This window comes from Mchenga conophoros, linkage group LG14, assembly GCF_057382185.1.
Source record: "Mchenga conophoros isolate Kocher_MC1m ecotype Shallow Benthic linkage group LG14, M_conophoros_male_GT1.1, whole genome shotgun sequence".
NCBI lineage: Eukaryota > Metazoa > Chordata > Actinopteri > Cichliformes > Cichlidae > Mchenga > Mchenga conophoros.
In genome coordinates, this window is record NC_140539.1 from 26,134,575 (window position 1) to 26,146,664 (window position 12,090).

A 12,090-nucleotide genomic window follows, 5' to 3' on the forward strand; every position below is an offset into this window, starting at 1 on the left:
TTTATCTATTTATTTTACACACTTTAACCTACATTAAATTGAAAATTAGGGCATGTCCCTCCTTTTGCCCAACCTTGTAGGTCTACTGAGAATGAACTGCCACTCTTCTATCATTTCTTATGTTTCACCAAAAGGTATAAATACCACTGTAAATTTCATTTTCAGTGCCACTAATTGATTTAGCTGAAAAATGACATCAACACAGGTATGGCCAGAGCAGGGATGGGCACTGCTGCAACTGCTGTTAGTGGCATCTGTCTCTCATGCTGAGGAGCCAGTGTGCAGGCAGAGAGGAGATCCTGGGAACCCACTGCTATGTAAGGATGGGGATATTATATTGGGGGGTATGTTTTCGTTTCACACCAGCTGGAAAGACAGAAAGGATACCTACACGCACAAACCACTGCCACTTCAATGCACCAGGTAAGTCTCATCAACGAAATGCATTTAGATTAAAGGAATCTCCTAGAAGTCATTTGATACAAATAAAACTTGATAAATATTTTGTATTATGTATGTTTGGTTTCAGTTATGTAAATCATTGACATTAAATGGTTTTGTTTGAAATACTTTTTCTCTCTATTTTATGAATTATTAATAATTGTCTCAATTAAGTTTAAATTTCAGAGATTTGCAGTTTGCCCAAGCTATGCTTTTTGCCATTGAGGAGATTAATAACAGTACAGACCTACTGCCGGGAGTCACTCTGGGCTATAAAATCTTTAATACTTGTGGCAATGTTGCCCGAAGTGTAGGACTTACACTGGCTTTGGCTAATGGTAATGAAATTGTGTCTGTACCCTCCAAGGCATCATGTACCAGACCTGCACACGTACAGGCCATAATGGGAGAGACCTCTTCCTCTCCAACCATAGCAATAGCCACTGTTATTGGACCATTTTATGTACCAGTAGTGAGTAGAACTGATATTTTATAAAATGAAATAAAGTAACTAAATCATTTTCCCAACTCCTCTGAGCAAATTTAATTAAGTGTTTGTCTTATTTTTAACATCTTAATCTTCTCTCATTCTGTGTCTTTTTCAAATATAAGTTCTTTATGTTTAATTCTAGATCAGCCACTTTGCCACATGTGCTTGTCTCAGTGACAAAACCAAGTACCCATCCTTCCTCAGAACAATACCCAGTGACTACTACCAGAGCAGAGCCCTGGCCCATTTGGTCAAGCATTTTGGATGGACTTGGGTTGGAGCTATCAGAACTAATAATGATTATGGAAATAATGGCATGGCCACATTTACAGAAACTGCACAGCGCCTGGGCATCTGTCTGGAGTATTCTGTATCTTTTTTTAGAACAGATCCATCTGACAAAATAAGAGAAATAATTCGCACTATAAAGGCTTCAACCTCCAAGGTGATCATTGCCTTTCTGTCACACAAGGAGATGGATGTTCTGATACATGAGTTTTCATACCATAACTTGTCTGGGTATCAGTGGGTAGGCAGTGAGTCTTGGATATTTGATTCGCAAACAGCAAAAATGGATATACATCACATACTGAATGGTGCCATAGGCCTTTCCATTCCCAAAGCACATGTCACTGGCCTGAGAGAGTTCATACTGGATGTGAAGTCACTCAATTCATCTAACAATGAACTATTTACTGAGTTCTGGGAGACATTATTTAACTGTAAGTTTAGGCAGTCAACGTCATCAGCAAACATTCAGAGAGAGTGTACTGGACATGAAGATCTGAACGGAGTTCAAAACAGCTTCACTGATATGTCTCTCATGCCTATCTTTAACAATGTCTATAAAGGAGTGTATGCTGTGGCCCATGCCCTTCACAACATTGTCATCTGTAATAAAGCATGTAGCAACAAAGTCCAGCTAGATCCATTCACGGTGAGCTTAAAACCAACTAATACTATTGTTAACACATTAAGTTCAATTAGAAAGAAAAATGATTTTAAGAAAAGAGCTAATGTCTTATATTCGCAAGTCAATGGGTGTGCAAGATCTCAGTCATGCAATATACTGAGTTATGACATATTTCTTAGATTTTACAACACATACGAAAGAGTCACTTCACAACTAAGGAAGGGGATGAGGTTTACTTTGATGAGAATGGAGATCCAGCAGCAAAGTATGAAATTATAAACTGGCAGCCAAAAGAAAACGGCGTTGTGGAGTTTGTGACAGTTGGTCTTTATGATATATCATTAGCTCCAGAAAAAAAGCTAAATTTCCAAAACAAGTCTTTAATTTGGGCAAGAAACTCAAAGCTGGTAAGCTATAAAATATTCAAAAATTATATTATAACTGTACATATTTTATACATATTTTTATATAGTTTCACGCTATGTTTTTTGCTTATTGCTACATGTTGGAAAGATGACACCATGCAGTGTTTTTCATATTTTATATAAAGTTTTATGTAATTATTCATGCAGGTCCCTGTGTCAGTTTGCAGCGAGAAATGTCCGCCAGGAACACGCAAGGTTCTCCAGAAAGGAAGGCCTGTTTGCTGCTATGACTGTATACAATGTGCAGAGGGAGAAATCAGCAATGTTACAGGTTAGATCTCTTTTTTTTTTTAAGTTTCGCACATAGCAAAAATTTCACATGCCATCCAAAAATATGGACTAATTCCTCTGAAGAATTATTTAATAATTTTGATGAATTGTTTCCTACAAAATTTATAAATCCAAAACATTGTCTAAAGCAGGGGTGGCCAACCAGTCAGAGACCAAGAGCCACTCTTTTTTTTATTGTGTTACCGCAAAGAGCCACATCATACACATGGGCACACATGAACATCACCCATCCCTTCCTCCCTCTCTCTCTCACACACACTCACACACACACCTCTGCTCAGCCAGATTTATTGTAAATGTCACACACCAACATGATAATGACAGGAATGGACTCCTACAGTACTAAAACCACAGGCCAGTCATTTTCAACAATGAATATTGTGTGCACTGTCTCTCACACACAAACTCTAAGTCCACAAACAAAAATATAATAATCTACAATAGCATTTTTCTTTTACAATGCATGTTGTTTTGTGGGACTTCTGGCATTCCTTGCCTTGAACAATCCTCTTCAAATCTGGCTTGTATTCCGTTGTTACCACTCGAAGCAATGAGTGTCAGTCAGAACAGATCGATGCTTTGATTTCACATGTTTTAGGGTAGAAAACACAGACTTGCAGACGTATGTTGAACCAAACATTGACAGTATCTTAAGCGCAGCCCGTTTGACATTGCGGTATTTTTCCATTGGCACACCTTTCCAGAACTCAAGGGTCCCTTCCCTTAAAGCAGGTTTCAATTGGTCCTCCTTATAAAGATCGATCATCTCCAACTCAGCCGCAGCTTCATCTGTGACCAGCGGGACTTTCAAACAGTCTGTCTCTGCATTAAATGGGTCGACAATGAATGCAATCTGTGGCCTTTTCAATTGTAGATCATGGAACAGGGTCACAAAGCTTTTGTGCAAGTTTTCAACCAGCACTGCATATCTGTCTCTTTCCTTACTCAGGGTGGTGCTGGCGACTTAACCGCTGGCTTTTAGCAGAGTGGGAAAATGCGATAAATCTACCTTTTGAATATGTGCCTTTAACAGCTTCAGTTTGTTGACAAACGCAAACACACTTTCCACTAGGTCAGGCAGCATTTTCTAACTTACCCTGCAGGGTCAGGTTCAGTCTATCCAAGTGACACAGCTTGTCGACCAAAAATGCCAGATCCATAATACACTTGATGTCTGAGAGCTCGGGATAGTCCTTGTCCTTCTCTTCCATAAACAGTTTCAGGGATTCCAAAAGCTCAAAGAAGTGAGAGAGTACCTGGCCTTTTGACAGCTACCTCACAGTGCAGTGGAGTGGCAGGTCACCTGGAAGCCCTTGGTCCAGCTCAGCGATGACATTGTTGAATTTCGCTATGGTTAAGCGCATGTGTGCGGATGTAGTTGGCGATTTCCATCAAAGGCTTCATGATGTTATCTAAATTCAATGATTTAGACACGAGTTGCTTCCAAAACTCAGGAAATGTTTGGTCAGCTTGCACAACCCCATGAGCACGTTCACAGATCCCATCATGGCTGGTGCTCCATCTGTGGTTATTGCAGTTAGTTTCGTTATAGGCAGATTCGATTTTTCAAATGCAGCCATCATGGTTTCTTTCACATCTATGGGTTCTCTCTTTTAATGGCACAATATCAAGGAGTTCTTCTTTGATCACACAATCGTTTGACACAGACCGTGCAAATATTGCCAACTGAGTCTTGTCTTGTATATCACAACTCTCATCCAATGCGACACTAAAATACTCACATGCTTGAAGGTCAGAGTGTAACTGTAATTCAATAGCTGTGTTAATGTCTGATATTCTGTGTTAACAGTGTGGCGGGACAGTTGGACGTCCGACGATACCATGCGTTTTACTTTTGTCGTTTTCAGGAGAAAAGATTTCAACAACGTCACTGAGTCTGTGAAGGTTCTCAGTCATCCAGGTCGTTGTAGTCTAAGGAGCTTGGAAAGAAAAGCATCTGGACTTCTTTAAGTTGCTTGAAGACGTTTCACCTCTCATCCGAGAAGCTTCTTGAACCTTCTTGAAGAACTGCAGAAGCTTCTCGGATGAGAGGTGAAAGGTCTTCAAGCAACTTAAAGAAGTCCAGACACTTTTCTTTCCAAGCTCCTTAGACAACGTCACTGAGGCATTTTTTTTAACAAACTCCCCTTCATTGTATGGCTTTTTAGCCCGTGCAATGTTCCAATCCAGCATATTTTTGTTTAGCTGTGCATTTTTCCCCTGCCATTTTGAGAGTGAACTTGCCCCTACTGGAAAACTTTGCGGTATTTTCATCTCACACACATGCGCATTCGATGAAAATACCATATTGAACTCAAGCAAAGCGAATGCGCACATTTTAAAAAACCAATAACAACAAACTAGAAAGCGAAAATTTCAGAAGAAATTTAAAGTGTGCCTATGCCGCCGATAATCAGTGTAGTTTGCCATTCATACGGCTACAGAGAGCAAAACTCAGCAGAGCAGCCATTCTCCACCATGAACTATGGTAAAAAAAAAACACCACTCGCGCCTCACAGATGACAGCTTACAGTTTTGTGTAAAGATGAGGTGACTTCGTACAGCCCCGATTTGCAGACGCTGTGCACAGAGGTTAATGAGCAGAAGTCCCATTGTACCACGGCAGACCCGACAATGTTTGCATGAACACGCTTTGAAGCATTACGTTATGGACCACTTTTCACACATGGTTGGTGTACCCAAACAGCCGGCTGTAGCTTTTCAACTCACAGCTCGACACACACCAAAAAAAAAAAAAAAAACAGTCGAGAGAGCACAGACTTTACGCCTGAGAGGCGTGATTGCAGATGCCGCTGAGGTGGGTCCACCTCCCCTGCAGCGGCACTGTAGACCACGGCCTGCCACACACATCAAACACGTAAAATAAATATTTATGCACTTTTGCATTCACTTTTTGTTTTTTGTTATTTTTACACAGTGTTCTGAATGATTAACAATGGTCTACAGCCAAACTTGTGTATTATTATACAAACGTTGGTTGTAAGATTCAGATAACTATTTAATAAAAGCTAAATATTTTATATGAGAGCAAGAAAGAAAAGTATATCTTTGTGTCCCCCTTTCCCTGTTAATGCCCTACCTGGCCCCCTGCCAAAAGCTTTGCTAGATCCGCCCCTGCACAGTTACCAGCTGTCAGCTACACAAAAAAAGGAGCTTGGTGTTATTTGTCTCTCAGAAACAGTTCATAACTTCCCTTCAACTCATTCATGTCACCTAAAAGGTACCTGTAAACCTGTTTCTCCATCACCAGTTCAGCTCTGATGATTCAGTAAGGACATTCCTGGTTTCGACCAGCCCTTTTTTACAGCTGTGGCTCCAGCAAACATCAGCTGATACTAGAAACTAAAATCAAATGAATTCTAACAACAGCTGATCAAGCTTAAACGTGCAGCTGCTGTTGTTTAGCGCAATAAACAAACGAGAGAAAAGCCGATCATTGATCAGTTTCATGATTGAAGTTTCAACAGGCGAGAGAATGGCAGGAAAGGTTGTCATAAAGTTCAACATCAGTAACTTAGCACGCACACAGCTGTATAGAAACTCCGTTGTGCTAGCTAGCACGCAGTACGAGTTATTGTAACTGTCAGCACAACAAAAATAAACTACACCTAAACTCGGTTTATATCTGACCCAGATAGAGTGCAGTTCATAACTTCTTACCTGAAATTCAGTTCACCTCACGCTCCTGCCTTTGGTTTCCCTTATTCATGATTGAGCTCCGCGTTAGCCACCACCGGTCGATCGGCGGTCGCCTCGCATGTCTCTTTTCCCGCATGTCCTTTCTGTCAGGGCTAGCTGCCCTTTGTTGGAGCTCTGCGTTAGCCACCACCAAAAACTCAGTTATTTTTCCCACATCGACCAGCATCTGGACAACCACCTTTCACTGTTTATACCGTTACTAAAATGAATAAATGAATTATCGGCCCATATAAACGAAAAATACTGTAAATCCAGCTGAGAAACAGTCTCTTGGCGAGTGATCGGGTGGTGAAACGAGTGTCAGCCGCCTCACTGTAAGCCAAGCCCGGGTGCTTTTTAGCGAAGAGACGCTAGCCATGCTAGCCATGCTAGCTAGCTAGCCGTGCTAGCAGCAATATCGTAAGAGCACTGTTCCTAATATGTTTTGACAAACGAGCAGATATTTGACGTTTACACACCTACATTCTCGCCTGAAAATATCTTAAAAGTTTATTTTGTGACCTAGAAACAGTAATAAAAGCAATATATTAAACGAAGTGGTGGCCGCCATTGTTTGAGTCGGTAGAGGTGTGCTATGAATTGTGGGATATGGAGTGTTCCACCAAGCATACACCCTTGCGGTTACCGTAACTATTCAATGGTTCGCGCAACCTTAAAAATTCAAATGGTTCCTGAAAGCAGCGACGCTGTGCGCGCCATTGATATTGTCGTCATTACGGTAATCCAAATACGGGTAGACAGGCCATACCACTCCCGACATACCACTAGAGAGAGCCAACACACCACAAATTAAGTTTGAAATCTGTTTCTAGGGGGCCAAAAGTTGAATCTTTCTCATGGGCCTACAAATGGGCCAAAATTTGCACTAAAATCTAAATATTTAAAAAACTATAAAAGTCATAAGCACCAAAAGTCATAGCATACTAGTCCAGACCCAGCCGCACAAAATGATATAACATATGTAACCCTTGTGTCAAAACTGTAGGAAAATAATAATAAGAATAATAAATCCAACGAATAGTAATAAGTGTGCCTCTTGGCATAGGCACACTTAAAAAACTTCAAAACACAAACACAAACTTTGATATGTATGTAAGAGCTGCATTAAACCAGGCAAAGAGCCGCACCCTGGCCACCCCGGCCTAAAATATACAGAAAAGCAGAATGCATTTATTTGCACATCTCATAAAGCAATATTTTGATTATTATTTCCAGTTTTTTTTTGTTTTTGTTTTTGCTGTTGTCGTTGTTTGTTTGCTCATTTTTCTGTGTAAATGTCTGAAAGAAGAATATTGTCCTATTCTTGTCTGATACAGGATTCTAGCTGCTCATCAGAGTGGGTCTTGTCAAGTTTTTATTTTAATTATGTGCCAAATTCTTTAAAAATATTGAAAGTTTTGGCCTGCAGAAAGGCCAGTTCGGGACTGGTTTCTTGATGCCAAAATTTTGCTGTTGTGATCAGTGCAGTATGCCTTTTACCATCAGCTTGAATGTCAAACCTTTTTCACAGTAAATACTGCTTGTAAGAGAGAAAGCACGTGCATGTCTTCAGAAATCTTTGTATACACATTTCTTCCTTGGAGCAGTTACAGAAATAACTTTACTCAACAACTGTAAAATCTGCTTCAATATAAAATTTTCAGATTCTGCCACCTGTGTGAGATGTCTCCCTGAGTTTTGGTCAAATGAAAGACGAGATGCCTGTATAAAGAAGGAAGCAGTGTTTTTGTCATATGAAGAAATTATGGGAGCACTGCTCACTGCAGCATCTTTATTTGGGACATGCATGACTGCTAGTGTGATACTCATTTTCTTCAAATATAGGAAAACTTCCATTGTCAGAGCAAACAATTCTGAGCTGAGTTTCCTGCTGCTCTTCTCGTTAATTCTGTGCTTCCTGTGTTCTCTGACCTTCATTGGTAAGCCATCTGACTGGTCTTGTATGCTGCGACACACAGCATTTGGCATCACCTTTGTCCTCTGTATCTCTTGTCTTCTGGGAAAAACAATGGTTGTGTTAATGGCCTTCAGGGCTACAGGTCCAGGTATTAATGTTAAAAAGTGGTTTGGACATGTACAGCAAAGACTCTGTGTTCTGGGTTTCACTCTGATACAAGTTATCATATGCATCATTTGGTTAACAACTTCACCTCCTTTCCCATCTCAGAATTTTAAGGAATTCAAAGATAAAATCATCTTAGAGTGTGCCCTTGGCTCAGCTGTAGGGTATTGGGCTGTGATAGGATACATTGGAATACTGGCCATTTTGTGTTTCATTTTTGCATTTCTAGCTCGGAAACTGCCTGATAATTTTAATGAAGCCAAATTGATCACTTTCAGCATGCTAATATTCTGTGCAGTATGGATTACATTTATCCCAGCATATGTCAGCTCCCCTGGGAAATTCAGTGTTGCTGTAGAAATATTTGCAATACTTGCATCTAGTTTTGGACTGCTAATTTGCATCTTTATACCCAAATGTTATATCATCTTACTGAAACCAGAAAAGAATACCAAGAAGAACATGATGGGGAAGAAGTCACCACATTTATTTTGAGAAATATAAAAAATGTTTTTTTGGCATGCTATATAAAAAGTATATTTGCATTACACTTGCATGGCAGGACTTTGCATAACAATGAATAATAATAAATAGCTTAAATAACTGTAGTTAAATAAAGTCACTGTCAGAAGAAAATTGTACGTTTTTTTTATTGATCACTAAGCAATCCACATGTCTACGTGACTTTTCACATGAACTCTTGTGTGATAAACTTATTTAGCAACTAACAGCTTCCTCTTTTCTAAGAACATACAGACTTAGAAAAGGGGAACCTCAGCTCTGAGTTCTTGGAATAACTTTGTTATCTTTGTACACACATGTGACCAGCTTGTATAAATAAAGAACGCAGACAGTGACAGAGTGCGAGTGCCCTCCTGCAAGGACGAGCGCTCTGTGACTGCCCTTGCGAGTAAAGACGACTGGAGTGTTTGTGTTTTCTAACTCAGGTGTCTTAGCTGAAGAACTGTGGGGCGATTCTTAGAAATCCCCTGTCAGTCACTCAACTAATCATTTCTTCACATCTGACAGTAAATGCTTTAATTTAGATTTTTTTCTAAAATGTATTTAGCATTGCTTAGTGTTAAAGCATGCCTTGAAGTGGTGTCTCCTGAAGTAAAACAAATGAAATCAATAATATCATAGATCACTGATTCTAAAAGTGAGGTCTACAGTTTTTGATTTGGTTTAATCTAATCAACCTAATTAAGCTAATAATTTGTAGCCGTCAGAGTGCAGAAGTTAAGATTTCATTGAAAATGAAAATACATGAAAATATCTTGTCCTAGGCTTAAATTATTATCAAGTATTATTTTAGGTTTGGCTAACTGAAGTACTACCCATGGCACGCAGTGTTGTGTGTTGAGTGACATGTTTTTTTAATGCTTTAGTGCACAGTGTAGACTGGTGTCTCGAACTCCGGTGCTTGAGGGCCGCTGTCCTGAGAATTTTCCATGAGTCCCTGTTGCAACACACCTGAAAACAATTAGTAGGTCATTAGCAAGACTATAGAACTTGACTGCATGCTGAGGTGGCAATTCAACCATTTGATTCATTTTACAGCAGCTCATGAGTGAATGAACATGGTTCAATAAAAGTACATTTTTACAAACACTTACATTTACTTAAATTTAATTGGGTAGAGTTATGGGTGGCCACTTTCGCAGGGAGTAAAGTCCTATACTCTTGCTAACGACCTACTAATTCTATTCAGGTCAATCAATCAATCAAAATTTATTTCTATAGTAGCACATATTAAAAACCAAAGTGCTTCACAGTCAGACAGAGCAATAGAATGAGACAATTAAAACAAAACAGTTAAGAAAGAACAGGGCAAAAAACAATATAGGTGACAACACAACAAGCCAGATAATAGTCTGCTAGTTTGAATCAAAAGCCAAAGTAAAGAGATAAGTTTTCAGATGCAATTAAAAAAAACTGGATAGACTTGGAGGTACGAATATGAGCAGGGAGGTTATTCCAGAGTCTAGGTGCTACGGTAGCAAAGGCCCGGTCACCTCTGGACTTCAGACAAGACCTCAGTTGCGTTAGGAGCATCTGATTGGAAGATCTTAGTGTTCTATTGGGATTGTACAAATACAGGAGTTTGGATAGTTAGCTGGGCGCTAAATTGTTTAGAATTTTAAAAGTAAACAAAATAATTTTAAAATCTATATGATATTTAACAGGGAGCCAATGTAAGTTGGCTAAAACTGGAGAGATGTGATCATAGGTTCTAGTATCTGTTAAGAGACATGCAGCTACATTTTGAACTAATTGGTAAAGAGAAGAGTGTTGGAGGCCCAAGCAGAGGGAGTTACAGTAGTCCAGTCTGGACGTGATAAATGCGTGGATAAGCTTTTCAAGGTCCTTTAAAGGAAGGAATGGTTTTGCTTGAGATATCTGGCGCAACTGGTAAAAGCTGCTTTTTACCACTGTGGAGACCTGGTTCTCTAGATTAAAAGAGCTAATCAGGAACACTCTGAGGTTTCTTACAGTGAGCAAGAGATGGCTAGCAAGAGGACCTAAGAGGACGTACCTCATGAAGACAGCTGAACAGAGGTTGCAAAGAAGCAGAGACATCAGAATTAATTAAAGGCGAATAAATTTGGATATCAATGGCATAACAGTGGAAGGAGATGTTATATATATATATATATATATATATATATATTTTTATTAATCCCAACGGCAGCATGTACAAGGAGAAAATAACTGGACCGAGCACAGACCCCTGAGGCACACCACTGTAAATTGGGGCAGAGGCCAAGGTGTGTTCCCCTATAGCAACGGAGAACGGTCTGTCTGAGAGATAAGATTTAAACCACACTCAAAAAAATCAACTAGGGCATGTGTTTGATTAGCAAAGCAGTAATATGTTTACATTACATGAAGAAATCATTTTTATGGGTATTAAATGATTCATTCTTTTTTGTTGAATATGAGTCAAAGAAAATTCTGATGAGTTAAATTCATTCATGGCAATCCAATGAGAATGAGGTCCATCAAACCAACGACTCAGATAGCGTCATGCATTGCGCATGCTCTACGCCCACCGGATGCGGAAGAGTCCGCTGAGAGTTGACGAGCGCATGTGGAGTTACTCCTTTGGTATACTTGACAGTAAGGTAAGTTATTCACATATCTCTTTATATATTTATTTAGGTTAGGAGTGTGAGAGATAAATACTATTGGTTAAATGTTTTACCTCTAAGTGGTAACTTAGAGGAGCTTTATATATCAGGGAGTGTGTGGAGCCAAACACTTTTCACATGTAAGTCGTGAATTTGAATTTTCTTTCCAACTTAACCGGAGTGGCTAATTGTTGCAACAGAGCAAAAACTGATGAGGCTATTTTGGTAAGTTCGGTTTTTGTGTCTGTTGACTTTGAATGAGGTGTGTTTCATGGTTATCTGCATGGTTAGCACTGTTTTTTCTCTGGAGTTAGCTAACTTTGAAGAGTGTCATGTCGGCGGGAAAGCCGCGTAGAGTAATGTCTTCGCATATAACTCCTTGAATGAAGGGTTACTTTCTCCTTAACCGGAGTTGGTGATTGTTGGTAGCAGTGGTAAGACTGACTGAAGTAGTTTTGGTGATTTTTATGATGCTGTACTTAAAATTGCTGTTTTTGTCAGTGGAGTTTAGTAAGGGAACAACCGCATTAACTGGATAGATGAAGGGTTGAATTCAACTATACCAGTGTTTTGCGGAATTAATAACAAGGAGAAAGAGAAAATCTGTCACAATAATT

General features: G+C 39.5%; 1 protein-coding gene across 1 annotated transcript; it reads left to right on the forward strand.

Moving 5' to 3' along the window:
* The first annotated feature begins 232 nt into the window (after positions 1 to 232).
* Positions 233 to 8,837, forward strand: LOC146559861 (extracellular calcium-sensing receptor-like). Its single transcript, XM_085243640.1, has 6 exons — positions 233 to 423; positions 616 to 913; positions 1,074 to 1,868; positions 2,024 to 2,251; positions 2,417 to 2,540; positions 7,924 to 8,837. Exons 1-6 carry the CDS (start codon positions 347 to 349, stop codon positions 8,835 to 8,837), a joined length of 2,436 nt encoding a protein of 811 aa, XP_085099766.1. The 5' UTR covers positions 233 to 346.
* Positions 8,838 to 12,090: the final 3,253 nt, after the last annotated feature.

Bases quoted from the DNA above. Each gene is read 5' to 3' on its own strand.
- LOC146559861 (XM_085243640.1), top strand. From the start codon at position 347: ATGTTTTCGTTTCACACCAGCTGGAAAGACAGAAAGGATACCTACACG. The intron at 1,869-2,023 runs GTGAGCTTAAAA...CATATTTCTTAG, and splicing joins TCCAGCTAGATCCATTCACG to ATTTTACAACACATACGAAA. The intron at 2,252-2,416 runs GTAAGCTATAAA...TTATTCATGCAG, and splicing joins GGGCAAGAAACTCAAAGCTG to GTCCCTGTGTCAGTTTGCAG.